This window comes from Python bivittatus, unplaced genomic scaffold (assembly GCF_059951505.1).
Source record: "Python bivittatus isolate LINGU-HERP-01145 unplaced genomic scaffold, Pbiv_v1 ctg000020_np1212, whole genome shotgun sequence".
NCBI classification, from domain to species: Eukaryota; Metazoa; Chordata; class Lepidosauria; order Squamata; family Pythonidae; genus Python; species Python bivittatus.
In genome coordinates this window covers 16,131,293-16,145,000 of record NW_028277030.1, presented here as the reverse complement: position 1 = coordinate 16,145,000, position 13,708 = coordinate 16,131,293, and the positions used below count along the sequence as shown (strand labels likewise).

Genomic DNA, 13,708 nt, shown 5'->3' with positions numbered 1-13,708 from the left:
TCAGTGCCCAGACCTTGGATGGGGAAGAACAGGATTGGGTTCAACTCTAGCAAGATTGAGTGGTATGAGTTTTAGGCCCACCTTGTCCAGGAACTGGAAATTTTCCATCTTTGGTTTGGGGAAGTGGCACTCCCCTGCTCAGACCTGGTGTGCAATCTGGGGTCCTCTTGGATCTCTAACTCCTGCTCCAAGGACAGGTGATAGCTGAGGCCATGCGGTCCTTTGCACAACTCCACCTAGTGCACCAATTGTGTCTGTTCCTGGACCGGGAGGCTCTGCTTGTCATCACTCATGCTGTAGTCACCTCTTGGTTGGACTACTGCAATGCACTCTACATGGCTGCCCTTGAAGGCCGTTTGGAAGCTACAGCTGGTCCAGAATGCAGCAGGACAGGTAGTCACGGGTGCATATCAGTACAGCCATGTAATACCCCACATTCATCTGCTGCACTGGCTCCCAGTAGGCTTCAAGGTGCAATTAAAGGTGCTGGTTATCACTTATAAAGGCCTACATGGTGTAAAACTAGGTCATTTGTGGGGCTGCCTGTCTCTGGTTGTTTCTGTCCATCCCATATACTCCAACAGAGTGGGCATGCTTCAGATTCCTTCTGTAAAATAATGTCACCTAATAGAACTTAGGAAGCATCCTTTCTCTGTGATGGTGCCTGCCCTGTGAAATGATCTCCCTCTGAAGAACTGACTTGCTGAGACCTTGTTAACCTTCAGGAAGCCCTTGAAGACCTGGCTGTTCCCTCAGGCATGGGGGTTAGGATGTTAGAGGAGCTCATCCCACGAGTTGGAGTATATGTTGTGTATTTGGTTGTTGTGTTTTTGGTTGAGTTTTAGTTGTATTATAATCCTGTTTGTATTGTTATATGCTGTCTGGAGCAGCATTTTTGCAAGTTGTGCAGCCATATAAATCAAATCAATCAAGTAAGTTTGGGGCTTTTTTCTAGTAGCATGTCCATGAGTTCGTTACTTGAATTTGATACCATGCCCCATCATTCTGCAAAGTAAGATAGCTGCTTCAGTCAGTAGAAGCTGCAATATTATTGGTAGTAGTAGTAGCAGCAACAGCAGCCTCCCCAGTGACTAGATTCCCCATATGGCCTTTTCCTCTTCCCTTCCACAAGCTAGCTTGCTCCAAGTGCTGAACTAAGATTCAACTGCTTCTGTACAGCAGCTTCTGTATATATAATAGGGGAACAGTAGTGGTGTCCTCTTGTCCTCCTTCTCAAGCAGCAAAGTGTCTTGGCTCTGTCCCAGAACCATGTTTTAACTTCCCCTAAATTTCATACAGCTAGCAAAGTGGAGTGGAGAACTCTTTGAATAAGTAGCTCAGAACTTTTCTGAATCTATGGAATAAATACACAGCTCTCTGGATTGTAGCTAATGTTCTCTTGAAGTGTATCAGAGAGGGAAAAAATCGCACTTTAAAATGCTAAAGAAAAAATATTGATAGAGCTTCTAGGAATATTACACAACATATCTGAAATAGCCACTGTAGAGTGCATGGTTAACTGTTTGTTCATAATACAAGAATGCAATTTATTTAATGTAATGCTATGCTAATGTGTTTCGTTCCTGATAATGCAGCTTCCACTTAGCAAGTCTTTTCTCCCCTTAAAATATACTGTTGTTTTGACACAAACAGCTTGCTACACTTAAGGATTTTACTAATAAAACATAATGTTGTGCTAGATAATATGACTGTTGCCACAGCTGAACTGACTTGTCAAATCAATCCTAATATGGCTCCCACAGGCACATAAAAACCTTATTTAGCTATCAGTTATCCTAATCACTTTGTTGGGTTTAAGAATGCAATACTTCAAGACCAGTTCCTATTTATACATATATGCCCAGCCATTTAATAAACTCTTGATTTATATATTAAATTCTTGTTTAGAAGAGATGTTCTAAGCATACAGTTTTTTTAGCCAGTATATGTCTGCTCCTCCGTAAATCCACTCATACCCAGATAAAATAAGTAAACTAAACAAGCAGAAGAGCACACAACTCTCCCCCCAAGTATTTGATATGCAAGAGACCAAATTACGCAGGGAAAAAATACTAAACATTTATTTTAGATCTTGTTCAAAAGCAGTAATCAGCAGGGAGAATTAAATACAGTGTAGATCACAGGTTTGCCACTAAAAACACCAGTCCTGTGTCCGGTTCCTATTTAGTAAGGAAAACTATATTGTGACATCATGTTCCAAACCTTGTCTACATTACTGTTACTAAGAGGGAAGTGAAGGGGATCAATAAATTGACTGCATAACATCATACATGTCTCTTATTAAATCTTATGGAGAGATGTGAGCTCTTTGTGATGATATTTTCATGTGCATGCCATGTTTAATTTCATCTTTTTATGAATAAAATTCTTGAGGAAAAAAAATCCCCAATGGAATCCTATTCTCCCCACTGGGTGGCAAAGCCTTCACTCTTCCCCTTGGGCATTCAACACAGACTAGGAATTAGTTACATTTGCTGTGGCCCCTCAAGCATTCAACAACTTATCATGAGGAACACAAACCAAGCAACAGGGCATATGTCAAGTCAGGATGAGACTCAGATGATAAGTAAGGGAAAAGAAGCTACTGCTCTCTGATTTACTATTTTGCCCTGCCAATGCTTTGCCTGGCACTTTAGATGGAGATTTCAGACCCTGCCCTTTCTGTGGGGAATGCAGAATCACACTTGAAAGCTCAACAGTTAGAGAACACATACAGGCTTTTAAAAGATAGCATTCCATAAATAAAGGCAAGGATAAGAAAAATGCAACAATGTAGTCAAGCTGATCATACGGACTTCAAAAGGAGAATTAGAATTTATTCATAACTCACTTCCACTGAATTTAATAGGACTTCAATGTGATTAATTTTACATATTTTTAAAGCACTATTTATTATGATGAGCAAGATTTCCCCTTCTACGCAGAATAACCTACCTTTGCTTCCTCTTGCTTAAAGCTACTGTTAAATATCTGGGCTAAGGTTTCAAATGAAACTGTCAGGGGAAGCATGAAGTTTTCAAACTCATCCTCATCTTCTCCTGCAAGAAAAGGAGGGGAGAGGACACAACTATAAGCACAAATATATTAAAGAATCGGACATAGTAGCTATTATATGAATAAAACAAAAACTAATTTTGGGTTACGCAAAGCTACACCTGAAATGTCCTTAAATTTGAATGATTTCCTTTATTAAAACACATGGACTGAGCAAGCACTCAAACAGTAACTCATTAGCAATTATTTCCTAGCCCACTGCTGTTCTCCTTTATTCTTCCACTTTAGGGATTGATATGAACCCTTACTCAACTGTTTGGCCATACTGAACTTTGACAACGCCATCTGCATTTAATTGAATATACTTAGTTTTTTTTTTTTTATAGGCCACCTCTGTCAACACAAAGAGGTCATAGCTAAAGGGAATTGTGAAGCTATCACATCCATGAAGATATTTAGTAAATGCTTAAATGGAAAATGCATTCTTTTACACTGGGAACATTTCTTCAGTTAACAGTATTGGCTAGCATACAGTCCGAAGACAATTCAAGTCGAGCTAATGTAGTTGAAGCTATTGCATATATAATTCAAAGAAAGTATCAACAACTTAAAGTAACTGAGGTTTGCTGATGCTCAAAATTCTTCAGGGGAAAAAAAAACCCTAGAGAAAGTGATCTTCAAAATAGTCCCATAAGAACTCAATAGTGTGGAATGTTGATACACGCAAAGGGAAAACAAGCCCTCAGATAAATCTTGGGGGAAAGAAAGAAAAGAATCGGAAAGGATGGAGAGGAACATTGATCTGTGCAGTCTAGACCAGGATTCCTCAACCTTGGCAACTCTTAGACTGGTGGACTTCAACTCCCAGAATTCCCCAGCCAGCCTTGGAACCAGGCTGGGGAATTCTGGGAGTTGAAGTCCACCCGTCTTAAAGTTGCCAAGGTTGAGGAACCCTGGTCTAGAAGGAACTGTCACCTTGCCTGGATAGGTCCCTTTTTGTTCTCACTATGAACCTGAGCTGCCCCATTCAAGTTGCCCATATAAATCACTAGATATGTCAAACATTTTTAATAATACAGCACCTCCTCAGTATACATACATGACCCCTCTCCCTCCCTTATTGCAGAATAAGAAATACTGTAATAATAATGACTGAACGTGGAATACAGAGTAACTGCTGAAAAGAGAAGGCAAAAAGTAAGTATGAGATAGCAGGAGTGGAATGACAAGAATCATGAACAAAAAAAGCACTTCACATTGTAACTGGTATCATAGGACATCATTTATTTTTTTATTTAAAAGATTTATTTAGCTACATCATTTATTTTTTATTTAAGAGATTTATATAGCTGTCCATCTTATGTATATACAGTAGAGTCTCGCTTATCCGACATAAACGGGCCGGCAGAACGTCAGATAAGCGAAAATGTCGGATAATATAATAATACAATAACAAACTGCACTGAGCGACCGTTAGGAAAGGCGAGACATGACCGACACATGAGTCATAGGCTAGACGCGCACACCTGCTGCACCTGTTGCAACTGATTTTTGCGTTGCGGCGCTGCACCGTCAGGAGCAACAAGAAAGAGTACACTCACGCTCGCAAACAAATGGCACACTTTTCTTGTTGCCGATTTATGCGTGTTGTTGTGTTTTTTTTAGGGGTGTCGGATAAGACGGGATGTCGGATAAGCAAAGGTCGGTTAAACAAGACTCTACTGTAACCCTGGGCAGCTCACAAACAATAAAAACTATAAAAAGCAATAAAAACTATAAAAACCAACACTTGCACCCCCAACTGTTACACATCCCCACATATCCACCAAAAAAAAAAAAAAATTTTTGTGCTCCAGCCTCACACTGCCCCTATGCTTGTGGGAAAAGCCAGGTATTCATGATTTTTTGGAAGACTAGGAGGGAAAGGGCCTGCTGGATCTCAGGAGAGGGTGTTCATATCTATACACTACTGACATGAATACACGAGCCACTTAGTTTTCAGAGTACTTTTCTTGTATTCAGAAATAAAGTGGTACTATTGCTACATCCATTAAAGTTCTGTCAAATTTATGGTCTGTCCCTTTTGATGATCAACAGAATTTTAATAATTCCTCTTGTAATAATGAATTAAAAGCAAGAAATTCAGGACAAAAAAAACACAACCCCACAAACCATTCTGATCTAAACTGCATTGATACAGATCTGTTATAAATGCAGAGTGTTTAGGAAACTACACACAAGTATGATTTTTGAGAAGACTGGCACTCATGGGATTTTATCTGTCTTGTTCACTTAATGGCTGCACGAAATCTGTCTATATGGCTCCTCCATAGAGCAGGCCTAACATATCTTAGCTGCAAAAAACTAGACTGCCACAAGAAGGCAATAAACAAAACAGATTCTTGCTTATTGCCTGCCTCGTTTAGTGACTGCTTGAAGTTATGATGGTATTAAAAAAACCGAACTTTACAACCAATATTCACATTTATGACCGTCGCAGCGTCTGCAGTCACATGATTGCCATTTGAGCGCTTTGCAACCAGCACACATTTACAACTATCACAGCATCCCACGGTCATTTGATCGCCATTTATATGATTCATAACTGGCTTGTGACAAGCAGAGTTAATAGAGAAGGCAGAAGTAAAATCGTAAGTCGCAGCCACGTGATGTTTTGCTTAACGACTGCGGCACTTCATTTAACAACCAAAGGGAAAGTGAGGTTGTAAATTGTCACGGTCATGAGTTGCCAGTCCCAACTGTGGTCACTAAGCAAGAACTACTTTGCAGTCTAGATATGGTAGGCCTACCATAGAGCCTCTTCTAAGAGACTGAATAGCAGGATCCTATTTTGGATGTAATTCTAGGAGAAAATCAACATGCCATCCAGCTACTGTAGCCCTGTGTTGCTCTTTTCTTTTAACATAAAATCAAATGGGACAGCAGATTGTTTTCTGTTAAAGCAGAGTTTCTCAATAAGGATTCCATGGAACCCTAGGGTTCCGCGAGAGATCATTAGGGGTTCCCTGGGAGATCATGATTTATTTAAAAAATTATTTCAAATTTGGTCAACATGCTCTCCCAGTGATGAGCAGAGATCGAACAAAAATCTAGTTACAACTCTGAGCTCTCTGATAGTGCACTGTAGGACTGTGTTTATTTTGTTGAATCCATTCTTAATTTTTGACGCGAGATAGGGGAGACCACTGATAACAGGTGAATGCTATGTTGCAGGAAGGGGGGAATATACTGCAGGAAGGGGAGGAAAAAGTGCATTTTTCAAGAAATTAATGGACTCATCCAACTTAGTCTGTGACATCAGTCTCCCTCTCCTCTATCTTTTCCATGCAGTTTTCCTATACTTATTTTATTCCATTATTTTAAATAAATTTTGTACATGTTTATTCAGTCATGTCTGAGGGTCCAGTGTGGCGATTTTTGAAGAGGAGGTATGAGAGAGAAGAGGAGGATTCTAGCATGGACAATACCAGTAAGTTTAATGATGATAATGAAGAATTTAAATCTTCTCAGGCATTGGTACATCAAAAAAGTCCATTTTTACATTGAAAGCTACTTATCAATGGGTTTTACATGGACTGGTGGTCCAAGTTGTGCCTCATCTGTGGCAAACAACTTACAAATGCAGCAATGGCTCCAGCAAAATTAAAAAGACACTTAACTATAAATCATAGCCATGTGACAAGTAAGTTCTGATTATTTTAAATGGCTATTGGAATCACAGAACAAAGAGTAAAGCTTTTATTAATAAAATGACATTCAATAAAAAAGCCCAAGAAGCAAGTTATTTAGGAGCAGAACTTATTACACAGCAAAGGAAAAGTCACGTTTTGGGTGAGAAAGTAATCATGCCAGCATGTAAAATATTTGTGGGAAAAGTGCTGGGACCAGATGCGGTCAAGAAATTGAAAAGGTTCCACTGTCAAACAGTACAATAAGTCAATGTATTGATGACATGTCACATGATGCAGAAGAGGTTTTATTTGATAAACTGAAGAATAGCAGCTTTTCTATCCAAGTTGATGAGTCAACAGATTTCACCAATAAACGTCACATTATGGCATTTGTAAGAATTGTAAATGATGGTGAAATTCAAGAAAACTTTCTGCTGCAAAGAACTACATGAAACATGCAAAAGCTAAGATGCACGTAAAGTTTTGCCTTCATATCTAGAAACAAAAAGTCTGTCTTGAAGGAACTGTGTTGGCATCTGTACTGATGGTACTCCATGAAAAGTTTCCTTTCTCTTATAAGAAAAGAAAATCCTGATGTTGTCTCAACACACTGCTTTGTTCACAGAGAAGTGTTGGTGTCAAAAACTCTTGAAGATGAAATGAAAAAGTTCTGGATGCTACAAAAATGGTTAACTTAAATAAAGACCAGTTCACTCAAGAATGTTTCAAAAAACTGTGTGAAAACCTGGACAAAGAGCAGATAAGTCTCCTGTTACACACAGAAATAAGGTGGCTCAGCAGAGGAAGAGTTTTCAACAGGGTGTTTGAGCTGAAGGCAGAATTGCAACAGTACTTTCGAGAATACTCTACATCATTGGTTCTCAACGGGGGCGGTCCCGGTCCCGGGGGGCGGTGGGAGGATGCTGAGGGGCGGTGAACTTGTTTTGGGCGGTAGAGGGGCGATGAGCATGTTTTGGCATTCGAACTTAATTTTAAAACTCCCCCCAAAATTTATTAAATCGATTATCCGGTTTACACCATTTGTACCAGCAATAAAACGAACTTACGCAACAGCTGCCCTCACGCACTTCTAAGAATGGTGAGAAGAATTTGTATTCTAAGTAGGCTGACCTTGAAGAACTCGACACTACGATTCTTCTCCGATCCCAACCAGCGCAGCGCATGCGTCAGCTGTTTTCCCGCGCCATTAATCGCAGTGTGTCAGCTGTCTTCCCGCGCCATTAATCACAGTGCGTGCGTTGAGCGTCCTTTCAATATGAATGTTTGATTTGACCCGTGTTTCTTGAGTTGCTTTTCATTCGCTTCATTTTTTTTGCATTAGTCATTTTAATTTTAATAAAGGGAATGCAATTACCTTCCAGGGCAAAAGTATCGAGTTAAATCGAACAAATTTGGTGTGTAAGTCTACTGAAAAAAATTACTTAAAATTTTTGCCTTTTATAATTCAGTAACTCCCCCCCCTCCCCAAAGGGTGGCGTTGAAAAATTTTCCGCTCCTTAGCAGGGCAGCAGCTTCAAAAAGGTTGAGAATCACTGCTCTACATTATGCTGAGTGTTTTGAAGATGGAGAATGGTTGCAGAAACTAGCATACTTAGTGGACATCTTTCATCACATGAACCATTTGAACAAGTCTCTACAAGGCATTGGAGAAAATGTTTTGACTTCAAGGGACACGTTTCTTGAATTTAAAAAAAACAATGTTTGGAAAAACCATATTGAAAAAGGAAATATTGAAATGTTTCCACTGCTGCTTGGGCTTTAGAGTGAGAAAGGATACCAGAAAGTCTCAAATCTAATTGAAAATCACCTGGAAGTACTGCAGAACAAAATTGATCAGTACTTTCCCTCTTTCAATACGAATACATGACTGGGTGAGGGATCCTTTCTCTGCATCTTCTGCTCAGCCTAAGAACTTCACTTTGAAGGAAGAGGGAGAACTTTGTGAGCTGCAGTCTGATCGTACACTCAAGATGAGATTCACTGATCTGCCCATGGACAAATTCTGGATTTCTGTGAAAGAAGAGTACCCTGCCATTCAAAGGAAGGCACTGAATATTTTGCAGCAGTTTTCAACTTCTTACATGTGTGAGCAAGCTTCTTCTTGTTTAACAAACATCAAAAACAAAGACGGAAATCATCTTATTTCAGTTGAAGATGAAATCCCTGTGTCCTTATCTCAGGTTTGGCCCAGAATTGAGTATTTGTGCAGCAAAAAACAAGCACAGGTTTCACATTAAAGAAGTTTCATTCTTTATTTTTAGTTTAAGAACACTGTTAATGCATATATACAGGCATGGAACAAATATAATAATTTTGTAACTTCTGGCCTATATTTGAGCCTGAATGTGCAGGGGTTCCCCGAGGCCTGAAAAATATTTCAAGAGTTCCTCCAGGGTCAAAAAGTTGAGAAAGGCTGTGTGAAAGATACAAAATATTCAGACAAGTCCTACTGAAGCATAAAATCAAAATGGCAGCCAAATGGACTGTTTGTACAATTGCTTACAGTGAAGAGGAGAGAAAAGGAAGTGTTTGCATTGTATTCTTTTAAAATTAATTTAATTTTAAATTAAATTACCTTTTAAATTAAATTAAAACCTCAATTTCATGGACCCACATTTAGTGAACTTCAGATGCAATGGACTACATTCTCATCCTGATAACCCCTTGAAACACTGGATAAATTTGTTGTATTCACAAGCAGTTGGATTGAGGAAGTTAAATTTATATCGAGTTTACCTTAGCTTTATTATTTATTTATTGAATTTCTAGGATGTCCAACTCTAAAACAACTCAGGGCAGCTTCACAAGTTAAAAGAAACAGTATTATGTAAAAACAACCACTGCCCAACAACACCACCACATTTCATAAAATGTGGGTGATGTGGTTGGGCAATGGTCAAGCAACTGCACAAGTGATATAAATTGACGCAAATTACATAATCTGTATCATTTGCATGATGACTTAGTTATGCAAATGACACCATTTTGGGTTAATAGATATTCAGCTGTAATGGACACTCCCAAATGGTCCATTAAAATATAGTTTCATTCTGTAGACATTTATATACAGCAAATATAATTAGTATCTTTTTAATAATAATTTTATTAATTTTTAAAAGAACAGTAAAAACTAACAAAACTAATATTAAGAAAGAGAATAAGAAAAAGAAATTGGAAAAAGAGAAAATAGTAAAGATCAAAAGTGCAGAAAAGAGAGAGAGAAAAAAAAAAGAACTGACTTCCAACTCTCCCCACAAGATATAAGTAACAATATACATCAAACTCTTGCTCTAAATTAACCCACATTATTTCTAATCATCAAACCCATATGACATAATTTCATTTTTTTCTGTATCCTGCAGAAGGATGAAAAAGGTTTCCAGTTAGCACTAAAATTACACAATGTCTTAAGTCAAAACCGTCAATTTCACCATCTCAGCCAACTCCATCAACTTCGCCAGCCATTTTTCTACTGTAGGTAACATCTTACCTTTCCACATCTGTGCATTTAAAAGCCCTGCTGTTGTTATCATATATAAAAATAAAGTTACAGATAATGTCATATCCTACCACTTTTGTACATATAAAAAATCTTACTACTGTTATCATATATAAAAACAAAAATTCCATACATTTAATAACAAATATATTTTAAACTTAGTAAACTTTATATACAGATACTTAAAGCATCGTCATTCAATCCTGATCACAAAAAAACCCATTAATAACTAAGATAAGCCTCAGCATATGTTAACCATAGTCAAATAAATTCACTTTGTAAATCTTCTGTTTACTTTTAAAAAGCTTAAACTTTAATCCTTTCAAATAATGACCCACAAGTTGATTCCCCACAGGCTCTCCTTATCTTCTCCCAGAAACATCCCCAGTAATTTCTCTTTGTCTCTTCCCAGGAACAGCCTCACCGGTTCAACACATTCCTTTTGCAAATCCAAGATAAAAAAATCTTTCCAAGACACTCTTCTCCATTATTTGTATGTCCCCTTTAAACACTGTAACATCAGTTGGTTCCATTTGTAAATCCATTCTGGCAACTTTCCCTGTATCGCTCTTACCCTTTGGCTGTTTCAAATCCATGTCTGAGTCCATACTATCTTCATACCACCTTCATAGTCCAACATTTTTTTGAACTTCAATTCCACATTTGAGTCAATCTCCACCTCTTTTTCAAAGTTAACCATCTTATCCACTCTTCATTTTTTTCACACAACTTGAATTTAGCTCCTAATTCATCAAACATTGACTGGAGTAAACTTAAAGGAGTTATTTTATTTTGTAATGGCTGCTCCAAAGGACCTTGTAGCTATATTCTATTTTTTTTTCTGTTTACACAAGTAAAACATATAGCTGGATATATTTAATTATAAGTGAATGTACTGACAGTTCACACCCTCTAGTGTCTTTCAAGCTGGAACTGTAGGCAGGCATCAAAGGGAAACATACAGGGATCCAGTTACAGTCTTTTTCTGTTTTAGAAACCCAGCCGTCGGGCCTAGCCCAAGGAACTCCAGGAGACCAAGCAGAATCAATCCAGCAAGGTTTATTAGCTACAACCTCTTAACAAGAATCTTCCCAGAATGAAACCAGTTCCCAGGCTCAGCCAGTTCACACCAATGGAATTTCTTAGGGAGGTGCCAGTCTCCTCCGCTTATCTCTTCCTCGCTCCTCTGGAGATGAGAGCACATTCTTTACTCCCCTCCCACCATTCTAGTCCATCACACCAGTCAATCAACAGACATCATCCAACAAAACAAGAAACTTTCCCAGGGGAAAAGCAAATCTTGTTACTGCAAATGGAGTTTCGTAAAAAATAAACTTCTAACATATAAATCTTCCCTTTTCACTGTAACCTTTAAGTCTCTTTTAAATTCCACTTGTCATCCAGTTTTCTGTGAGTTAATCAGATTCAAATTAATATTCTATTTCTTCTTTTGAAAGCACAGTCCCAAAAATAAGGATAAGCCCCAAGAGAATTGTTTATCTGTTGCGAAGGAAGGTCTCTCTTAAGTTGCAAAATAGTTATATTCCACAGTGTTTAGAAATGAGGTTTGGTCGGCTCTAGTGTCCATAAAAAGGCTGTACCGCAACTTCAAACAAAGATGGATCCCATGCCTCCCGGCTGTTCGACTCATCAGTCGTTTGCAGAAACTTCTGGCTACACAATTAGCTTTTAAGGAATGGCTATCCAGAGACTGTATGGGTCAATTTCCTCACTTCTTCCTTGATCCAGCTGTGGTGCCATCTCCTCTCTCATGGAGAGATGACTAAGCCACCACTGTCCCCACCAAAACTCCTCAGCAAATATAATTAGTATCATTGGGTACATTTATTTCCTCCTTCTGTTCCGTGTTAAAAGGAACTCCAAAAGGTCAGTTTTCAGGGAATTAATTGTTCTATGCAGTAAAGAACTAGAATCTTTTCTGTATTACTTTACCATGATAAACCCAGTTGCTCTGTTTACTTCTGTACCATATCCTGAGCAGTACTACTATCTGAACATCATCTGTTGTGTGCTTGTAACTTGTCATTTCATTAGAGCCTCCACAATTTTCATTAATGGCTAATTCACTTTACTGTTATACTACTGTGTGTCTAACGGACATTTAGACAGAGTGACTAAAGCCTAATAGTGTCAACTCAAACTGGCAACATCTTCTCCAACTATAGCCTTCTATACAAGATCATTAATCTCCAGTTAATCCCTGGTATTTTCTCTACCTTAAATATGCTGCACTTTCATGGGTTCAGACATGCTAAGCCATGAAACATTGCTTACAGATGAAACAGCCATACATCACACTAGGCCAAACTCAAAGAAACCATATTATGGTTTAGAATAATTTGTGAACCCAATCACTATATTGCACTCCATAACTGAGTACTCCTTTCATTGTCTAGCTGAAATAGGAACGTACATGTTATTTTCCCACTTCATTTATTTTATGGCAGATAAAATAAGTGGTCATTCCAGATTACATGTTTACTTTTCCTGCTGTTGCTATTAATATCCATGTGATTTTATTTATGTCCTTGAATTCTTCTGCTACTTTTCTGTTTCTCTAATTTGCTTATAGCATGTTTTTCCTTTAAGCATTCCCATATAGCAGCTTTTCCAATCTGATGCCCATCAAATGTTTTGGGACTACAACTCTCAGAATTCTTAGCCAACCCAAATACATCTGTTGAAACTATGAATTCTGGAAAGGTATAAGGTTTTCCAGAAACCCTAAGCATTCACTTTGATTAGTATGCTTGATATATATCTACTTGGTTCCCTACCCTATGGTGTTAAAAATGTGTTTTTTAAAGTGTATTTTATTCACACATTCATATAAGAATATTTCATTTACACTTCTAGCAATTCTGTCTCTCTCCCACCATTTTGTTATGCACAGGGTAGTATACAATTGTAACACATTACTAGGGGTGCTATTGAGCACTATGTTTGAATTATTGCTTTGCTACAAGGACATGGAGGATTAAAATACTGGTTCAGGTTGCACTTAGGCTTGTATACCATAGGGACATAAGCTGTTAATGTGTTTATCTAGCTTGTGGCATAGCTGAAATTACTCAAGTAAAGAAGGTGTGGTTATATAATTTGTGAAGCTAAAGATACTGTTAAAATTGACTAAATAAGGAAGCAGGGCTGAAAACAACATTCACATCAGAATCTGCTGCAGATGGGCCAGAGGGGAAAATAAAATTGGTAAGGACTCAGGAACAGTACTTGGGCCCTACCAGAGGTGGCATCTGAATCATATTGGGATGAACCAAGCCATGGAATTTTCCAGAAGTCCCCAGTTGAGCTGAATAATCACCCAGCAAATTAGGGCAGTAGGGACAGCATTCTTTGCTGATAAGGCATATTATATACTGGTAACCCAGAAAGGTAAAAATCGCAGCTATGTCTAAGGGTATTCTGTGTATGCCCTGAGGTAAGAGCACTTATGGGGAAAGAT

The 13,708-nt window shown here is 38.3% G+C and overlaps 1 protein-coding gene across 2 annotated transcripts in view; it reads right to left on the bottom strand.

Annotated features, from left to right (window-relative positions):
- The window catches only part of RANBP17 (RAN binding protein 17), a 240,644-nt gene that overhangs the window by 71,814 nt on the left and 155,122 nt on the right, over positions 1-13,708 (bottom strand). For both annotated transcript variants that reach the window (XR_015795121.1, XM_088134974.1), the window contains exon 19: positions 2,956-3,059. Coding sequence is in view for 1 of the 2 variants with exons in the window: in XM_088134974.1 (XP_087991100.1) it covers positions 2,956-3,059 (104 nt within the window). In the remaining variant the exon portion in view is untranslated. The remainder of the gene's footprint in view (positions 1-2,955; positions 3,060-13,708) is intronic.